Genomic DNA, 18,582 nt, shown 5'->3' with positions numbered 1-18,582 from the left:
CGCGGTGAGATGCTATTGGTCCAATTGTCTTGTCTGTCAGTCTCTTAGCCAATCAGCGCCCACACCGTTTACCGTGCTGTTGCGATTAGTCACTGGCTTGTGAATCGGAGGCCAGTCGGGGGAGGGAGCCTCTTTCACAGGCACACAGACCAGCAGCATCAGCGCCTCGCCTCAGCGAAAAGGACGGAGAGGAGAGAAATGCTAAGGGATGTAAGATGGCAGAGCTACAAATGCTTTTAGAGGAGGAAATCCCAGCCGGTAAACGAGCTCTTGTTGAAAGCTACCAGAACCTGTCCAAGGTTGCGGAATACTGTGAAAACAATTATGTCCAGGTACGTTAAATAAGCTTTTTCAAAATGGTTGAATGTGTGTGTTATCCCCGTCGTGTCTGCGGTGCTGTAGTAGAATTGAGTGAAACCACAGGGACAGGAAATGCAGCTCGCAACCAAAGAGACTGTCAAACCGCCACACCAAGCGGTTCTCCAGCGGTCTAACCGCTACATTTCAGCTCGGTACCGAACCAGACAGCGCTAGCTTCGGTTATTTTCTAGTTTGGGGGCTCGGCCCGGTGTGTGTGAGCCTCCAGTCGTTGTCAGTGTTAAAAGCCGCTGGGGGCTTGCTGAGGGTGTGTCGTTGTTATGACCAAGCGGTCTGTCATTGCCTACATTCTATTTGATAGGAACATGTGTAATGATATACCGCGATCTTATTTATTTAACCCCTTATTTATGTATTTTGTCATCAATCACGCCATTTGACTGATAACCAAACCGGCGTCACAGTTTTGGGCGACCTAACGGTATTATTATGGGAAAATTCAACACATGTTTCATTTGCGTGAAATTGACATCGAGCAAAAGTAGAAGTCAGTGCAGGAATATTGCTGTTCTATTGTTATTACATCAAAAGAAATATACATACTATGAAGTCGTAAATCCACTACAGTAATAGGTCCATTCATTCAGCAGCCACCTCAACATCTATGGGTCACGTGGAATTATACAGCAAGCCACCAGCTCCAGGATTGAATCACTCTCAAGAGGATAATTGCCAGTTTATATCCCACCATTGCCTTAGAATTGAACAAGCTACTTGTATGAGTGGGGAAATAATACTTAACAGCGAGTCCTGCTGTCAAAAATCTGATCACCTAGACAACAGAACATACATAGACATATTTTCATGTGGCTATTCATCTTTTTAGCAGTTTTAATACGTTGTCTGTTTGTGTCTGTGTGCCCCACTTTCCTCCCATAGTATAATGACATGCAGGTAAGGTGAACTGGGACCTGCTGAATCTCTCAAATATACAGGATGTGTAACCAGCCTCTGATCCATTGAATTATGGGATAGTAGTAATTTACAAATTAGCCCCATTAGTCAGTCACTAGACCAAGCTGTTGCTGATTTCCTAAATATTTAGGAGTTTAAAACAAGTTCTATAAAAGTCTAGTCTTTAATTTTTAGTGCAGATATCATTGTATCTTTCCTTATTTCCATCCATTTACTATACATTTGTATCCTTTGCAGGGGACTGTAGACCCTTTAGAGGTTGCTAAGGTTACCACATGTGTCTTAATAATCACAATCTCAAGAACCTACACAACTTGACCAATTTTAAGTTTAACCTCAGTGATTCAGTGTATCCTATCTTGGGTTAGCTTCAGAACAGATTCAGGGATTATTTGCATGAAATCAAATGCATGGGTGCTTGTGATCAAAGCCAAGCCTTATGTGACCATAGCCAAGTTTGTTTTTTGCTCACACATGGACTATTAAATGAGAAATGGTTACTACACAGGGGATTGAGAGAGAGAGACATTCCTTTAAGTCAATTTTTTAGTCAATTTATTGTGAGTCTATGACTTAATGTGTGCTCTATTTGTGGATGGTTGCTCACTCAAGGGGGAGAGTTTGGTAACTGTAAGAGGAAGTGTGAGGTAACAGCATAGACCACAAGAAGTTGGTGTGATCCTCTGTGAGCAGAAGTAAACAGATTTCACTCATTTTCGGTAATTTCTTAATATCTTTGCTGTTTGGAGTTTCCCTTAAACACCACGATTCAATGTTAGATGTTTTCAGAACTCTAAGAGACAAGACATCCTTAAATCTGCTTTTTCTCTAAAGTTGTTAGTCCGATTACAACACTACCTATAGATTATTACGTGTGTGTGAGCCAGCAGGATGAGACAAAAAACAGCAGCTTGTCACTCACCATTCTGTATGAGTCACAGGGCGATGTTATTAAAGTCCAGAATTTACCGAGTCTATCTTTTTCATCTCGTGTTTCCGCATTCATTGTTTTATTAATAAGTAAGTATACAGAATATTCGAGAAACAAACATCCTAATATCAGCAGGTTTAGAGATTAAAGCATGTTACTGCCCTTGATTTTGATTTGTAGCCATTATAGATCCCTTTCTGTTGACATATCTGGAATATTAATATAGTCATGCATTAAACATGAAGCTGCATGTATGCGTCTTCTCGTGAATAAGGATTTCGGAAGGCACACGAGGAACTGACATTTACATTAGGCCAGGTAGAACCTTAATGAACAGGGCTCCGCATAAGCAGGCTCTGTGTGTCTCACCTCTGTCTGTCTCCCTCCTTCGGTCTGATTCACGTGCCCTGAGTACCTGAGCAGATGAACCTAAGCAGAGAGAAGAGCCGCAGCAGCGCCTCACTAAGCAGCGGGGCATAATTGTGTTGAATTTGAAGAGACGCTGAGTTAAGTGTGTGTATGCATGACTTGTTTGTGCTATATTAGATGTCTGCGTGATGACACAAGCTGACTGGCCATTTCTGGTTCATTCATACACCTTCCTCTCCCCTCCAAAGGTGTGTACCAGCATAAATCTATTATATTTAATAAATAATTCAGATTATAATGAATAGACTATAATCTATTTCCTAGTTGTTGACCCACACTGGAAATTCCACTTCTGCTCACGTGATGTCCCTCTGACTCATACTCAAACCACATAGCTGTTTGAATTTACACTCAGGCTCGGGTGTATCATCGACATATAGAAGTGTTCAACCTGCATGCTTTGATGTGAAGACACAGAGAAAGTCAGTTTGGCGCTTTCCACAAATGTCTCAAAAGGAACCCTGCTGTAAAGCCTTTTGTAAATCCTATATTAAAAATGATATCTGAAAGTGGGAGACACTAAGAAAGAAGAAGAGGAAGGAAAGATATCTGCCATGAACAAGGCTCAGTCAGCTGTGGGATATTATTACCATCTATGCTGGGTATTTTCAGACCATTTTAATTAGTTTGATACCGCTGGAAGTTTCACTGCTCTCTAAATCCCAGCTCACACGTTATATTCCTCCTCTTCTTCCTCCTCTTCCTCCTGCATCTACTATGCTGTTTCAAAGACACATTCACATTAATCTGCGTGTTCCTCTGTGCCAGCCGTGTGTGATGGACATATGTGACAATCCAGGAGCACTGTGTGTCGGAAGGTGCGTCTGTCATCTGTTTATTGGCATTTACCAAGCGCAGGTCTGAGAACGCGTGCCAGCTGCCAACACATCGCTCCGGGCGTCAGCATGTTTCTTCCGCCGCTTCTCTGTTTCAGAACACTACCACTGGTCCTGTGAGGCATCGGCAACAGATGTTGGATGTGCGGGATCATTGCGAGGTCGCAGGGAGATACAGGTGGTCACGGTGGTGGCTTACGTTTCATGCACCCCAGCGCAGCACGTGGACCAAATTACTGTTTGGCACTTGCTTGTAAATCATGACTTATGTCTCGGTCACACTCGCACAGAAGCTTCAGGGTTCTTGAGCAGAACTTTTCACTTAGGCCTTGCTTGGATGGGGATGCAAGCGAGAGTTTCTTGAGTGTGTGTGTCAGTCGGCTCCCTGCGTTTGCTTTCCTCTCTTCCTCACCTTTTCTTCCATCTCGTGTGTTTGTCCTGCTCAACCTTCCCCTCTTTGAAGTGTTTGATCTGATGAGATATTCTTAAAGGGAGGTGATTTGTTTTTCTTCTTTTGTCAGCTTCCGCTACAACATTTTTCAGATCTGGATCAAAGGTTTGTTTTTGCGGCGCAGAGATCAGAACCTGTTGAGATTCTGAGCACCATTCTGAGCATCTTGTATAAAAGTTTAGCTCATCTTTCTCTCGTCCTTCTCTTTCATTACTGCTTCCACATCATTGCGTCCATCTCTTCCTTTTCTCTGCCTCCTATTGGTTTGAGGTTATGAGCATACATTCCCTGCAGATTGGTTGTCACTTTCATTACTATGGTTCCTTTCATCCTCCTCACAGACCTCTCTGGCATGGTTGGAGAGCTTCAAGGTGCCGAGTTTGTTGCTTCTTTCCTCTCTCAAGATCAGATTCTCCAAAGCTTAGCTCTCTTCACATTTTCATCTGTAGGTGACAGAAGACCCTGTCACTGGAGAACAAACTAGCCAGAAAAGAATGAGCGAAGTGAGAGTTGTAACCTCAATAGCTTTACGTGAGGGCACATATGTCTGAGATGGGATGATGGCAGGAAAAGCTCTGCGATGGTGAAAATAGACACTCGACTCGCGCGAGCACGGGCTCCTGGCCAATCGTGGCACTCGAAGGATCGGTCTTGGCAGAATAGGAGTGGGATTCATAATAACGCATGGTTAACACATTGTATCACACAGCGTGATGGTCCCGGGTTCAAGCTCTCTGTGTACTCAGTTTGTTTCTGTATGTTTCCTCCTCCGGCTGCTCTGGTTGCCTCTCACAGTCCAAAGACATGTCAGTTACCGCAGATTAAATTGAAATCCGACACGGCCGGTAGGTGTGAAAGTATGTGTGACTTTGGAGTGCGTATGTGTTAGCCCTGTGACAGACTGGTGGTCGGGCCAGGGGGCTCTGCCAAGCAGGATAAGCAGGTGGAGACAATGAACGAATGGATTGATATGACTGACAGCAACATGGAAATGGCTTCAGTTCTGGCTGGTCCTGTGTGCCATTAAAGATAAAACTCCTATTCATTGATTTCAAGTGGCCACCTTGCCACCAATGTAGGCCTAGACACATATGGCACAAATGAGCTACATGTGTTGTGTGTGATTATATACTTCAAATACCATTTCAACCATTTTATTGAAAAAATTAACTACAGAATAAACTCACATAAACACTGAACAATGAACATTAAGGCAATGTAACATAAGTCAGTTACACAACAGACCAGAACACACCCAGCGTGACACAACACTGATTTACTGCACATATTTTCTTTCTTGCTCTGAATGTGTTCCACCTGCTATGTGCTTTGGCAAATGTCATTATTTTTGACATTTTATACACCGAATCACGAATGGAATATGAAAGCACTCAGAGAGCTCAAACCGCTGCCAAGGCTGAATATTTATCTCTAATTTGCCACAACACTCCAAACGTGCATTTCTGTGTATTTCAGACTGGAGATTTTGATTTTTGTTTATGCGTGGTGCATTCAAGTACATAGGTGAAAAGCACACCGGTAATCAAAAACAACCACTTCCATCTTATTCCTTGACTGTGAAAACCCGTAGTTTTTAGAAACCACACACAGTTTTCTTCATCCTGTGTGTAGTGTTGTTAAGTGTTGTAGTGACACATGTGCACTCGTTCATTTCTCATATACAATAAGATGTGAATCATTTTATTTTTATAAGACAATCCTATTTATATTTCCATTGATGTTATTTGGTATTAGCACATTTTCTGTGTGTGGCTTCATTATCCTTATTTGTTTCCAAATTCTAAATATGTCCATTCAGCCCTGGTTCTATTTAAAGTCTTTCTGAAACAGATGGTGTGTGCCACTACGAGGAGGTTTGCATACCTACGAAATGTCTTGGCATTCCTGCTCACACTGGGCTCAACTCCCATCATGCATCTGTCCCGTGCTACCCATCTCACTCATTGGGAAGTTGTTGTTGTCCAATTCTAGGTTGCTTTAAACTCTGAAATTTGCTCTCGGGCAGCTTCATGAACTCTTATTCACTCCCATGCGTGAAGGTTGTGTTCCCTGTAGATACATTTCTGCATACTCGATTAAAGGGAAATGTGAATTGGTGCGCATTTCCATCATTTATGTTATGCAAATTATCTCTGAAGGTGCTTACATTCTTAATACTTATTACACTCATTATCATGCTATACATGGCCTTATTAAATACAGCCAGAAGACTGCGAAGACCAAATGCAACGGCCCATTTAACGGAGGACTGAAATGGCTGCTTTTGCGATCTGACACCAACCACCATTCACCTGGGAGCACAGGCGCTCAAAGCAGCTCAAATGGATTTCACAGAGCCACTTTAGATGAGTTGTGTGCCATGATCGGGTCTTTACTCTCTTCAAGCCACACAACTCCTATGCCAACTGACCAGCATGTTGCCATTCTGCTCTATGACCTTGCCAGTTCGGGTATCGGCTGGTGGGGGGAAACTGTCACTCAAACCAAAACATCCACCTCAGAAAAGTGCATAACATTAACAACTGAATTTCTGAGCTATGCAAATTTCCTGTGTTCTTTTGCGCAAATCCAACATTCACCTGGATGGAAACTCACCTATAAACAAAGCGTTTCCTGTCTAGCTTTTGAGTTATGTTGTGTCTCATATATGTGTCTTTCCTTTCTCTCCCTGCCCAGGCCCAAGATAAGAAGAAGGCTCTGGAAGAGACCAAAGCCTACACCACCCAGTCCCTGGCCAGCGTGGCCTACCAGATCAATGCCTTAGCCAACAATGTGCTGCAGCTGCTGGACATTCAGGCCTCGCAACTGCGACGCATGGAGTCCTCCATCAACCACATCTCCCAGGTACCCAGAGACACACACATACAGTATATGAAGGCGTATACATATTAATGAGAGGAATAGTGATATAATGTAAGGTTTAAAGTGGTGCACTGCAGATTTACATGTTAAATAATAAGTATAATATAAAAACATCTTCTTTCTGATTCTAATATATTTTATGAGCTGATAATCAACTTGTATTGTTGTAATACTTACTCTAAATGATAATATTTGTATTCGGCTGGTTCAGCAACTTTCCTAACAACACAGAGAAACACGGATTGATTGTTGTGTCATTTTAAAGAATTGTCCCCTGTGCCTCAGACTCTTTTACCTACGATAAAGTGCATCACGACTGGTCCCCCCGCTTGTCATAACACCAAACGGTACCATCACACATTTACACAGTGCAAACACACAGAGCGATGGATCATTCTGGATCTGCCCAGCCTCCACAAACTCTCCTCAGTCCCACTTGCTTCATCAGCAGTCCTCCCTCTATCCTTTCTCTTTTCCCACCCAGCCTGTCAGCCCGTGAATGTCCCCGTCCCCTCTCCGGCGTGCTTCATTAAGCCCCGTCAGAAAGAAGTGAAATCCTGACGCCAGCACTCTGGCCTGGTTAGCATTCTCAGCTCCCCACTTCTTTCCACAGGCCGGGGGGCGACGTAATGACTAGCAATGAAAAGATTATTTTTGATATTGATCCTCAGAGATGGTCAGTAAATGCTTTATGGTTCCTCTTGACATTTCCTTTAGTGGTAATAGCACTTTAGGGTCTTGTAACCACACGCACTCCTAAAAGCTTGACAGCTCTGCGCTACAAAGGCTCATAAGTCAGTAATGTCACTTTTACTACAGGCAGGAATCAAAATATTTGTCCCCATTCTTGATTGAGCGTTTGAAATTTGGCGACTCCATTAACTAGGCCTTGTAATCAAAATTGTGCACCATCACTGAAGTTAGTAGCGCTGGCCAGAATACCATTTTAAGGCTTTTAAACATTCAGCCACCAAAACTGTTGCATTCATGACCAATAACCAGTCACAGTCACTTCACTTTTAAATATCTCTACCTTTCTGCAGACAGTTTAAAGTAAGGAAAAATGACTCAATGTCTCTTCTTGCTCCACTAGACTAAATGTCATTTTGTTTTGGCCCTACAAGTGATAGGAATTAAGAGAAGAAATATGAATTGGTTGTCTGCAGATTCCCTAGATTTGTCATTTCAGTAAATAGTAGTTGTGATGATCGGCATTGCTGCAGCTCCTTTGCAATTCTGATGAAAACATTTACTGCTGATATCATTTATCTCAAAGCAAATATCTCTGGACTTCCTTCTCTAATCTGCACTCCACTTCTGCCTGCCTATCTCTGACAGGAAATAGGCAGGTCTTCTCTGCTAGTTCCCAGCTCAACCTCGGGTGTGACTTCTCAGTTTCCTCCCCTTAAAAAAAAGAAAGAAGCTTAGCATGTTCTATATATATTTATCACACGCAACATACAGAAGAGAGAGTGTTGCCCAGCAGTGAGCGGACGTCAAGGGTTAAATAAACACCTATCAGACTTTCATTCACACTTTCTTATTTCTGGCATCGATCAAAAAATGTTTAACTCGTGGTTTTCTTTGAGAATTGTCTGTCAGTCCTATATACAAATGGATTATCACACAAATTCAAAATACACCTCTACCCCGTTCACCACGTTCCCCTCAGCTTTCTTTTGTTCTCTCCTCATCCATCCCTCCATCCTGTCCCATCTATCATTCATAAACGCCTGCCGTGGAGTTGCCCGCTGTGAGTGATGGTGATATTAATCAGAGACGAGATGGAGGTCACCGGGATTCTAATTTGCTCACGGTGCGAAGGGTAAAAGAGGTCTTCCACAAATGTTCCCCAGGCTGTAGGCCAGTAGAGCAGAGTAGCGGGGCAGGCGTAGTTCACAGGGCGGTCTCGGAAAACACATGTCCAAGCAGTGGGAGGCCTATTACAAGCTGTAAAGAAATGAACTGTAAAATATCAATGAGCTAAGTATCACCATCCATATCGCCCTAATTCTTTTTCCTCTTATCTTTTCAGACAGTCGACATCCATAAGGAGAAGGTGGCCCGTCGAGAAATCGGCATCCTGACCACAAATAAAAACACCTCTCGCACCCACAAGATCATCGCCCCTGGCAACATGGAGAGGCCGGTGCGCTACATTCGAAAGCCCATCGATTACACGCTGCTGGATGATGTGGGACACGGTGTCAAGGTAAGAATTGATCATGTCAATATACAAGCCCTAAGAAAAGATAAGACATTAGAAAGCACAAGAAATCTCAAAAAGTTCAGTTTACGTACATCTCAACCAAGAAACAAGGGGCCGGTAAACTCATCCTGGAACAAAGAGCGCAGAAACATCTGAACTAGGCCTCTGACATTGTTAAGTTTCCACCTCAGTTTGGTTTGGTTGGCCTTTGAAAGCAGCAGTCTGGAAAATAGCGGGGTGGGTGAAATTGCAGAAAATACTTTGCAACACTCCCTCCTCTCCCTTTCCACCTGCTGCACCCCACAACTCCTCCCACACCAGAACACCACGCATGATCGACTACTGAGGTTGCGAGTGGTTTTTCAGATCGAATTCCATAGGAGGAGGTATGATATTCTTCACATAGCCTTAATGTTCCTGTTCCTGTCAGGGATCGCATGAGGATTTCCAGCAAATTCAATTACAATTCATCGAGGTAAAGAGCCGGGATCATGAAACTTCTCCTACATATAAAATATCCCGGGGCTGTTACTTGTACGGGCGTCCCCGTTGACCCGTTCACTCCCACGCCGCCGCTGCTGCGTCACCACTGGACCTTCACAGCTCAGCTCTAAAGCCATTACTTTGATTTATTGACTTTAATCATCATCAATCTTCATCAGACAGGAAAACACATAGTTCATCTTGTTCACACCTGGCACGTTTGATGTGAACACAGTGTCTGCTTGCATCGTTACCGCTCACAAGGCAAGTTGATCAATACGCCGGCCTTTTAGCTAATTGAGTAAAGGGGCACATGTTAATGTAACACACACATCCAAGAATAATTAGCTCATAGTAGGGTGTTGCTAAGAAGGTCTTGTATATCAGGCATGTTTTCCTGCCCAGTAACTAAGCAGGTTCCCAAGCTGGAAGTAATTGGGAGTGTGAGAGTGTGCGTGCTTGTGTGTGCGTGTGTGTTTAGGCGCCAGAATGAGCAAGACAAAAACATCTTGGCGAGCCACCGTGCCATCATTTCCACGTCTTGAACCAGGCGAAATATTCTTTTCAACCCCTTTTCCGCTCCGTTCTTCTAGTTGTTATTCCCTCACCACAGGATCCATCCCTTTTCCTCTTCTCATTCCCCCTTTTCTTTAAGACTGTGTGTGTCCATGCTGTATGTGCCGATTGCCGGTGTGACAGAGTTCCCCGGCATGTTGGGATCCATCTCATCGCGACGCTGTCTGTGTCTGTCAAGATAGGGACTGTCAGACATCCGCTGATTCAAATGCAAAGCCAGCGTTTGAGTGATGACACAGAGAGGGTTTGGCACAGGCCGCCATGCAAAACACATCATGCACAGATGCTGCTGAGGAAATCAATGCAAGGCCTGTCTCTCTCTCTCTCTCTCTCTCTCTCTCTCTCTCTCTCTCTCTCTCTCTCTCTTCAAATACAGCAGCTTATTACAGCAGCACTCCCTGCCAACGGTCAAAATGGATGACTCACACCTGTGGAATAATTCATTAGGGGAGCCAACAACATATGGGGAGCAGATTTGATTGAGGTTTTAGGTTTTGTCTGTTTAGAGGGAAGGAAGGAAGGAAGGAAGGGAGGAAGGAAGGAAAGGAAAGGAAGGAAAGGCTCACTGTTTGTCCATTGGGAAATATCTTGTTTCTCTGGTGTGTATGTGTGTGTGTGTGTGTGTGTGTGTGTGTGTGTGTGTGTGTGTGTGTGTGTGTCTTCAAGGATGTGCCTGTTTCTGGCCAGACAGATTCAGATGAGATCAGATTCCATCTTTCTCACTCCCAACACACATACTCTCTCTCTCTCTCTCTCTCTCTCTCTCTCTCTCTCTCTTTTACAAACACACACACAAACCTTTAAATAATTTATGAGCATTGATATCAGTTCATAACCACCGCTGCACCAGCTATTAGACAGAATTGTAGGGATTTCTGCAGCTTATTTGTGTTTGTTGAGGGGTGTGGTTTTGTGTGTGTATGTGTGTGTGTGTGTGTGTGTCCATGCTGTATGTGACTCAGAAACGTATTAGTGTTGAATCATTACAGCCTATTTCCTCCTGGCCCAGGGTTGACTCCCGTGGGACTCGCCCAAATCTCTGAAGGCGTGATCGGAACGCTGCCTTTCCACTTCCTAACCAGGGGAGCGCAGCCACGGATAAATGGATGGATGGGAAGACCGGCTTGTGTGGGAAAAAGACCCATTCATCCATTCATCCATTCATCCATTCACCATAACAGCCTCTAGGAGCATTACTGGCAGTTACCGGGGTGACAGAGTTAACAGCTGCTACCCTCCATTCCAACAGGCTCAACACTGCTGCTGCTTTTCATGATCACCGTTTGCTTTAGTATGCAGTCCTGTGTGTGTGTGTGTGTGTGTGTGTGTGTGTGTGTGTGTGTGTAAGTGTGAGTGGTTCTTCGAATGTCAGCTCCGCCACCTGTACCTCAGGCATTGCTCATTATTTGTAGAGTGTCTAGTGATTAAAGCGATTGTGATTGTGATTACAGACTGTAACACAAGTCCAGACACTGAGGTAAGTAGAGTAGACACACACTTACGCAGCTGGCGGTTGGTTGCTCAGTTCAAACCGCCTGCGTCTGGTTGGGTGTAAGGAGCAGCACGGCCTTCAGGCATGCGAGGCTCAAAGTGGGCCAGTTCAGTTAACACAAGCTCACATCTTCATCATCTGACCTTGTTTATGGTGTTGAAGATAAGTCTGACACACCATTACAGCATGTGTTACATTTGATATGTAGCTACCAGATTTGGCACAAGGGTAAAGACACGTAGAGATCTGGGTTTGCTTCCCCCTAGTGGTGAGACATGTGGACTGCGCCTGCGGGCGGGAGCTCGTCGCTGTCGCTACAGCAGACTGGTTGATCGGCGCACCTGCAGGCCCAGGGAGGCCTGGGACTCCCGCAGGTGAAATGATGCAGGCGGTGGCATCACGTGACTGTCTGCAGTGACAAGGATTGTGAGAGCAGGGAGACTTGAACACACCCAATAGGGAGATAAAGAGGGGAAACATTAACAATATATATTCTTTCAAAGCAGGTTACAGTTACTCACACGGTATTAATGAACAGCAGATGCGGCTCTTTCACAGCAGTTATTCTCTACCTGCTCTCACTGTCTCCCTTGTTACCACTAACCAATGAACAACCTGTTTTCTGTCTTCTCTCTTTGCCTGCTTGCACTCAGTGGCTTAAGGCCAAGGTAAGAACTGATCGACTTTTTCACTTTTAACGTGTTGATCAAAGTCCAAGTAATTATCAATGCAGAGGAGGCATCCATACTCCCGGAATGAGAAGTGAATCCATTTCTCTCTCAGTACATATTGACTGGAACTTTAAAGCATGCTTAGAAACAGATGGATTATCAAATGAATTATGTTGCAGGGGTGAAATGTCTATTTATGCATTTTATAATCCATTGTTACTGACTGAATTCTTGTAGACCAATACGAAAACTGCAGGTTTTGCCACCCCTTCCAAGTCTACGGGGATGTTTTGATCCTTAACATTGTGCTTTTAGTTGGAGTGTAAACACAGGTCTCCAGCATTCAGCTTTACACCACAGCAGTGTTTAACTTGTCATTGCTTCTTCAGCAACATGGGAACAATGCAGCAGGGAGAGGAGGGACACTTTCCAGGACCAATCCCCCAACACAGAAACCCCCAAGCCCTCCCATGGCCGGCCGCGGCACCTTGGGGTAAGAGCCAACAGGAATGTTTAGAATGCATTGAAGTCATATGCTTCAGAACGTTGTTGACAATTTCTGTTTGTCGTCTTCTCTATACCTCTGTGTAGGCGGAACACCCCTTATAAGACACTGGAGCCGGTGAAGCCTCCGGTGGTGCCTAACGACTATATGACGAGCCCGGCCCGACTGGGCAATCAGCACAGCCCTGCACGCACAGCCTCGCTCAACCAGAGGCCCAGGACGCACAGTGGCAGCAGCGGAGGTAGCGGTGGCAGGGAGAACAGTGGGAGCAGTGCTGTGGGAATCCCAATAGCAGTCCCCACCCCCTCCCCTCCCAGTATGGGACAAGGTGAGACAGCTGAGGCCTTAATTATCCCCTTAGTTTCTTTGCAATTCTGTAAAATACACACAGTATGTTCTAACAACATATGCTCTAACCCAAAGTTGTAGCCTCGGTGCCACAGGGCCCCGGCTTGGGTCCCATCCCCATGTCCCAGTTCGGCACAATCTCCCGCCAGATCTCCCGCCACAACTCCTCCACCACCTCCTCGGCCTCCATGGTGTCGGCCACCGGCACCTACCGCCGCGCGCCCTCCGTCTCCTCTCAGCAGCCCCACATCAACGGAGGCCCCGCCTACCCACAGAGCACAGGTACAGAAGTGTGAATGTCAGAGTACGGTCACTAAGCAACAACAGAGACACCCTCACAGAGTTGCCTCACACTCTAGGACAATAATGAATATGAATGATTAAGAATAATTAACTGAGTCAAGGTTGTCCAAGCCATCATTGTTGTAATAATTACTTTGTTACTCTTTCCAATTGAGTCATGACAGCATCACTTCTGTCAGTTGGATCTCAGGGGAAGAGCTGCTAGATGAAGGGAAATACTTTAAGGTGGGAGTCAGATTAACTTTGGCATGCATCACTCGCCATTCTCCTCTAATGGACGGTGTCAAAGTACAACTATGTCCTTTGGCACAGAGCGCAGACGGCGGAGGTTGTTATGTCTGGGAGGAGAGACCGGGCGATAAAGAGCCATACGTCTGCATCTGACATAAGATTGAGACATGGTCTGATCTCTATGATGTCTCATTAACAGGTTAACATTGTGAACGAAACACATTGGGATTTCTGCTGACTCTAATATGTCATAGCATCAACAATGAAACACAGTGATTAAAGGAGCACAGAGCGGAGCTGAGGATGGATGCGGCTCCGCAGTGAGAGCCGGTGGAACAACAACACATTACTGCCCGGCAAGACTTCAGGCGGCCCCGTTCATTACTTTGAGTGTGATTTATGAGTCGGAGCCGCCGTGCATGTGTGACCTCGTGTCTTGCAACTTCTATTTACAACACCGTAGCAACGAGCAGAAGGTGGACTCTCACCCAGTGAAGGGTATGATGGGACTATCGTGTCGCACATGTCGGTTTGACTCATTTAACTGAATTAGCAGCCCCAGATCAGAATCAGAGGCTGCAGCTCTACCTGTAGTTGATCCTATTCTGAGAAAGCTGTTCTCAAGCTGACCTCATCATTTTCTCCACAAAGCTACTGAACTGTCACCTTGTTATTATTTTGGGTTTGTGTGTTGCTTTGCAGCTCTTGTACGGGCAGCAGAAGCTTATTGCCAGCTACAGCTTTTGCTTTGGACTGAAGCCTCTGGAGTCTTTTTTTACTTGTTTTACTTTGTGTTGAACTTGGCTTCAGTTGCCAATAAAAAAGTCTTAAATATGACACATGCTGCCTTGAGAAAATCTTGATATTTCTGCCAGGCCTGATGAGAAAGATGCCCGTGAACAAGATAAGAAATATCTAAAGAGGTCGCTCAGCAGTGCTTTCTGCAATGATTTGCTTGCTCATGAACTTTTTATGTGTTCTCTTTCTCCCTTTCTGCCACTTGACTTTGTCAACCTCCATCATTCCTTCCAACTGTACACCCGTTTTACCTCTTTGTGCCTCCTCCATCGCTATCTTCCTCCGCTGCTGTTTTCCGCTTGTCTGGATGTTGCAGCAGTGTCTGTGGCTCCTCCTCCTCCTCCTCCTATGGTCCAGCTGACCCCTCAGATCCCTCTGACCGGCTTTGTGGCCAGAATGCAGGAGAGCAGTAAGTATTAAACAGACATGGACATCGATAAAGATGTAAATGCAGACGTAGTTAGAGGCATAGACAAAAGAAACAGACACAGTCATGGACAAATATATAAACAAATGCAGAGACATATACATATATTGTAAATAAACAGTTAAATTCTGACACAGTTCACATCTATTTATTCTCAAACATATCTTCACACACACACACAAAATGTCCACAACTACTGCACACTACTCACACACCTGAACAGACGAAAAATGTCTCTGTAATCACACAGCACCACAGATACACACGCTGCTGTGTGGGTTGCCACTCTCAAACACACCTCCTCGGCACTGTGGGTGTAGTGGGGGGGTCTGTCTGTTTCCATAGCGATGTATCACAGAAAGTGCCTCCTTCTCTGTCCACGGAGGAGAGAATTTGTGACCCGACGCCTTGGTCTGACTCGCCGCTCGCCATCTGGAGGAATGCAGCTCTGTTCTGTGTCTGATTCTGTTGTGTTTCTGCCTGATTACATACAGTTACTGTGACGACACTACTGGATATGAGTTACTGCTGAAGTAAATACTGAACTAATGCACATTTATATTGCATTACATTACATATGTGTATTTAATAGACAGTGTGACAAGTGATGGCTCATGAAAATCCTTCCTTTTCTGCTAATCCTAATCACCAAACAATGCCTCGAAAAATGCCCTCCCTCCTTCTCTCTCTCTCTCTTTCTCTCTCTGGCCGTTCTCGTCTGATATCTCTGCGTTCTTTGCAATCCCCCCTCTGCTGCAGTCACAGACAGCCCCGCCCCACCTCCTCCGCCACCTCCAGAGGACCTGTCTGTGTTCGAGGAGCCCTCTCCCCCTCCTCCTCCCCCTCCCGTGGACTACGAGGAAGAGGATTCTGCGGTGGTCCACTACAGCGATCCCTACGCCGACGGAGACCCCCACTGGGCTCCCAAAGTCTTTTTAGAGAAAGGTTAGATTAACAGTCAAAGACCTGGATTCAACCCAAACCCACTTGTATTGTCATTTGTGTAGTAGTACCCTCAGTCCTGCTCCTCTGGACAAACAGAACTGTATACTTTTAAATCTTCCATCCCTCTACCTTTTGGTCAAAGTGGATTTGGACATCAATTTCACAGCAAGATATGAAACCTGATTAAGCTAATGCCCTCTTGTTTGAGTACATTTACTTTGATTGTGTTCACAGTTGTGGCCATCTATGACTACAGCAAGGACAAGGAGGACGAGCTGTCTTTCATGGAAGGAGCCATCATCTACATAATCAAGAAGAACGACGACGGCTGGTTCGAAGGCGTCAGCAACGGCGTCACCGGACTCTTCCCAGGAAACTACGTGGAGTCGATCATGCACTATGCTGACTGAAAACGACAAAAAAAAGAGGAAAAACAGACGGGAAGAGGCACTGCAGCTTTGAACAGAGGTAAAACTGTAGCGGTGTACAGTGTGAAGTCCAGTGATAGCAGTTCATACAGCTCCCATTCTCAAATGAAGTGCCATGCTGAAAGTCTTCGGGATTTGCTAATGCTGGGTTTCTGGGGGCTTGTTTTTGTGCTTTGTTCTGGTTCAAAGGTGTCACAGGAAGCAGGAGGGGCCTGAAGCTTTAGGACTGTTAGTTTACACTGTGGATTCAAATCTTTGAGTTCTGAAAATGGCCGGTGGTAAAGAGGGTAAACTGTAGTACAGAGACTAATGACCGTATTTCACTGAGGCCTTTTTGTCTCACGAAGAATGACACACACACACACACACAAAGCAGGAACCATGATTGATAACAAAGCAACTTTTAAACAATTCAGAATAAAAAAAAAAATTAGTTAAACCTCTGGAAAGTCATTTTTACTTTTCACTGAATGTTGCTTTCATTTACCACAGCTGCACAGTCAAAGGAGAGAGAGAGGGAGAGAGAGAGGGAGAGAGAGAGAGAGAGAGAGAGCCAATCACAAATGGATCACGTGACAATCGGGAGTGCAGTCAACCCTTCTATTTGAATCTGGATTTGTTTCTTTGAATATTTTTATACTTACTTTGAAATCCTTTTGAAACCTACTCTTCACATTTTCCTTTAAATGTCCTTCTCGTTGACTGAAGAGAAGACAGGCAGGCGAGATTTTCTCAAGCCAAATGTTGTTGTCCTGTCTAGAATGCATGAATTTATGCAGTGCAGCTTTTTAGGTGGCAAATAAAAAAAGCCAAACTCAATGGAAAAGTAAAATTGCAGAAATGACTTAGGACTCCAGAGATTTGACACATACATAATATATAAATATAATATATGCAGCAAATCCAGTGAATTGGGTGTTGTAGCACAAATCCTCTTCTTCACACTGTAGATCAGCTGACCAGCCAAGACATCCCCCTCATGGAGAAAACTCACATGCCCTTCTTAAAAGAGACGCAGTAAAGGGACAAACAAACAAACATCAACAAGTGCATTAGGACATGTCCAGATGATTGACACCATCAATGTCCAAATCACAAATGTGGACAGGAAAAAACAAGGTGCAGTTGTGTCATTAGTGAAGATGTGATGATATGAGGGGGGAGGGGAAATAAGGGATGTTAAAAAGATAAAAGATGTACTAAGTGTATAAAATGCATTACAAAAAAGAAAAGTGTTTAACTCTGGAGTCTAAAGTCATTTTTGCATTTGCACTTTGTAGCTTATTTGTCAACCAAAACGTTGGACTGCATGGGAATAGGACCTGACATTTCTGCCCATTTTGCCATCAAATTCTAGGTTTTCTATTTTAGTAAATTGTCAAAAATGGGAACAGGAAGAAAAGATGCTTCTAGAAAATTGTAGAAAAATACAGAAATAAAATTCAGGGTTGTCATTTCACACTGTAAGTTCTGAAAAATGTTTTATAAAAGCATTTTCTAAACTTACCTCTAATATATCTAAGAAAACACTTAAGAACTTTTAAAAAATTCTAGAAAATGCATCTAGAATGGATCTGGAGAATTCTTCACATTTGTTATGGGATCCATTTCTGATTGACTCTTCCACACCTGCTCTCTTTAAAGAACTTATTTTATCTTCCCATCCTGAAGCTTTGTCATCATCTAGTCAATTATCTTTTACTGTGCAGCTGCCAATAAAAGAAAAATCCAGTAAAAGTAAAAATGCAAAAATGGCCTTTAGACTCCCAGAGGTTGACATTGTGGAATTCCTTTCTGTTCTCTAACTTGTATATACTGTAACAAGAGAAGCTGCCAATACAGAGCATTTGTCTTTAGTTTGTTTCACTTGTGAGGTTCCATCGGCATCAGTGGCTCAAGTGAAAGAATTTCATAATTACACTTCCTCTTTTTTAATTTCTACTCCAATATTGTCTGACACATCACTTCCAGTGCCATTGAAACATAAGCTGGCTCCCGTGGCTATAAACAAAGAATATTTTAGAGTGAATCTCCACTATATCATTTTGTCATCTTGGACTTGTGCCACTGTGTTGTATGGAGTCGCCTGGCTGCTGCAGCAGAACTCCTTGGCATGTGTTTCCCTTCAAACAGTGAATGTGAAGAAGAAAATCATTGTTTTATATTTTCATACTGTCGTTTTTTTTACATTGTGTTGGCACTGATCAGTTATTGATGATTGTTATTAAGTCATTTCTTTTAGGGGGGGGCAAATGACAAAATGAAGAATGAAGCCAGGAGTATTCCACTGTTCAGCTGGCAAAACATTCATAACAACCATTCATAAGTCACAGGCGCTGCAGA

General features: G+C 44.1%; 1 protein-coding gene across 2 annotated transcripts; it reads left to right on the top strand.

Annotated features, from left to right (window-relative positions):
• The first annotated feature begins 130 nt into the window (after nucleotides 1-130).
• Nucleotides 131-17,020, top strand: LOC143010037 (abl interactor 1-like). Of its 2 annotated transcripts, XM_076162160.1 has the most exons (9): nucleotides 131-332; nucleotides 6,638-6,805; nucleotides 8,859-9,035; nucleotides 12,644-12,747; nucleotides 12,846-13,087; nucleotides 13,183-13,389; nucleotides 14,756-14,848; nucleotides 15,626-15,811; nucleotides 16,046-17,020. In XM_076162160.1, the coding sequence occupies exons 1-9, from the start codon at nucleotides 216-218 to the stop codon at nucleotides 16,219-16,221; spliced, it is 1,470 nt and encodes a 489-aa protein (XP_076018275.1). In that variant the 5' UTR covers nucleotides 131-215; the 3' UTR covers nucleotides 16,222-17,020. The 2 variants fall into 2 exon arrangements, with proteins under 2 accessions (XP_076018275.1, XP_076018276.1); XM_076162161.1 differs by lacking the exon at nucleotides 14,756-14,848.
• Nucleotides 17,021-18,582: the final 1,562 nt, after the last annotated feature.

The sequence above is a fragment of the Genypterus blacodes genome, unplaced genomic scaffold (assembly GCF_046128005.1).
Source record: "Genypterus blacodes isolate CSIRO-AG114 ecotype Tasmania unplaced genomic scaffold, CSIRO-AGI_Gbla_v1 ptg000120l_1, whole genome shotgun sequence".
Lineage (NCBI taxonomy): Eukaryota > Metazoa > Chordata > Actinopteri > Ophidiiformes > Ophidiidae > Genypterus > Genypterus blacodes.
The sequence above is the reverse complement of the archived record's forward strand: the minus strand, read 5'-3'. Positions and strand labels throughout refer to the sequence as shown.

What these genes read in the sequence shown, in the direction of transcription:
- LOC143010037 (XM_076162160.1), top strand. Translation starts at nt 216, where the DNA reads ATGGCAGAGCTACAAATGCTTTTAGAGGAGGAAATCCCAGCCGGTAAA. An exon ending in ATGTGGGACACGGTGTCAAG is followed by an intron (nt 9,036 to 12,643) that starts GTAAGAATTGAT and finishes TTGCTTCTTCAG; the next exon opens with CAACATGGGAACAATGCAGC. An exon ending in CCCTCCCAGTATGGGACAAG is followed by an intron (nt 13,088 to 13,182) that starts GTGAGACAGCTG and finishes TCTAACCCAAAG; the next exon opens with TTGTAGCCTCGGTGCCACAG.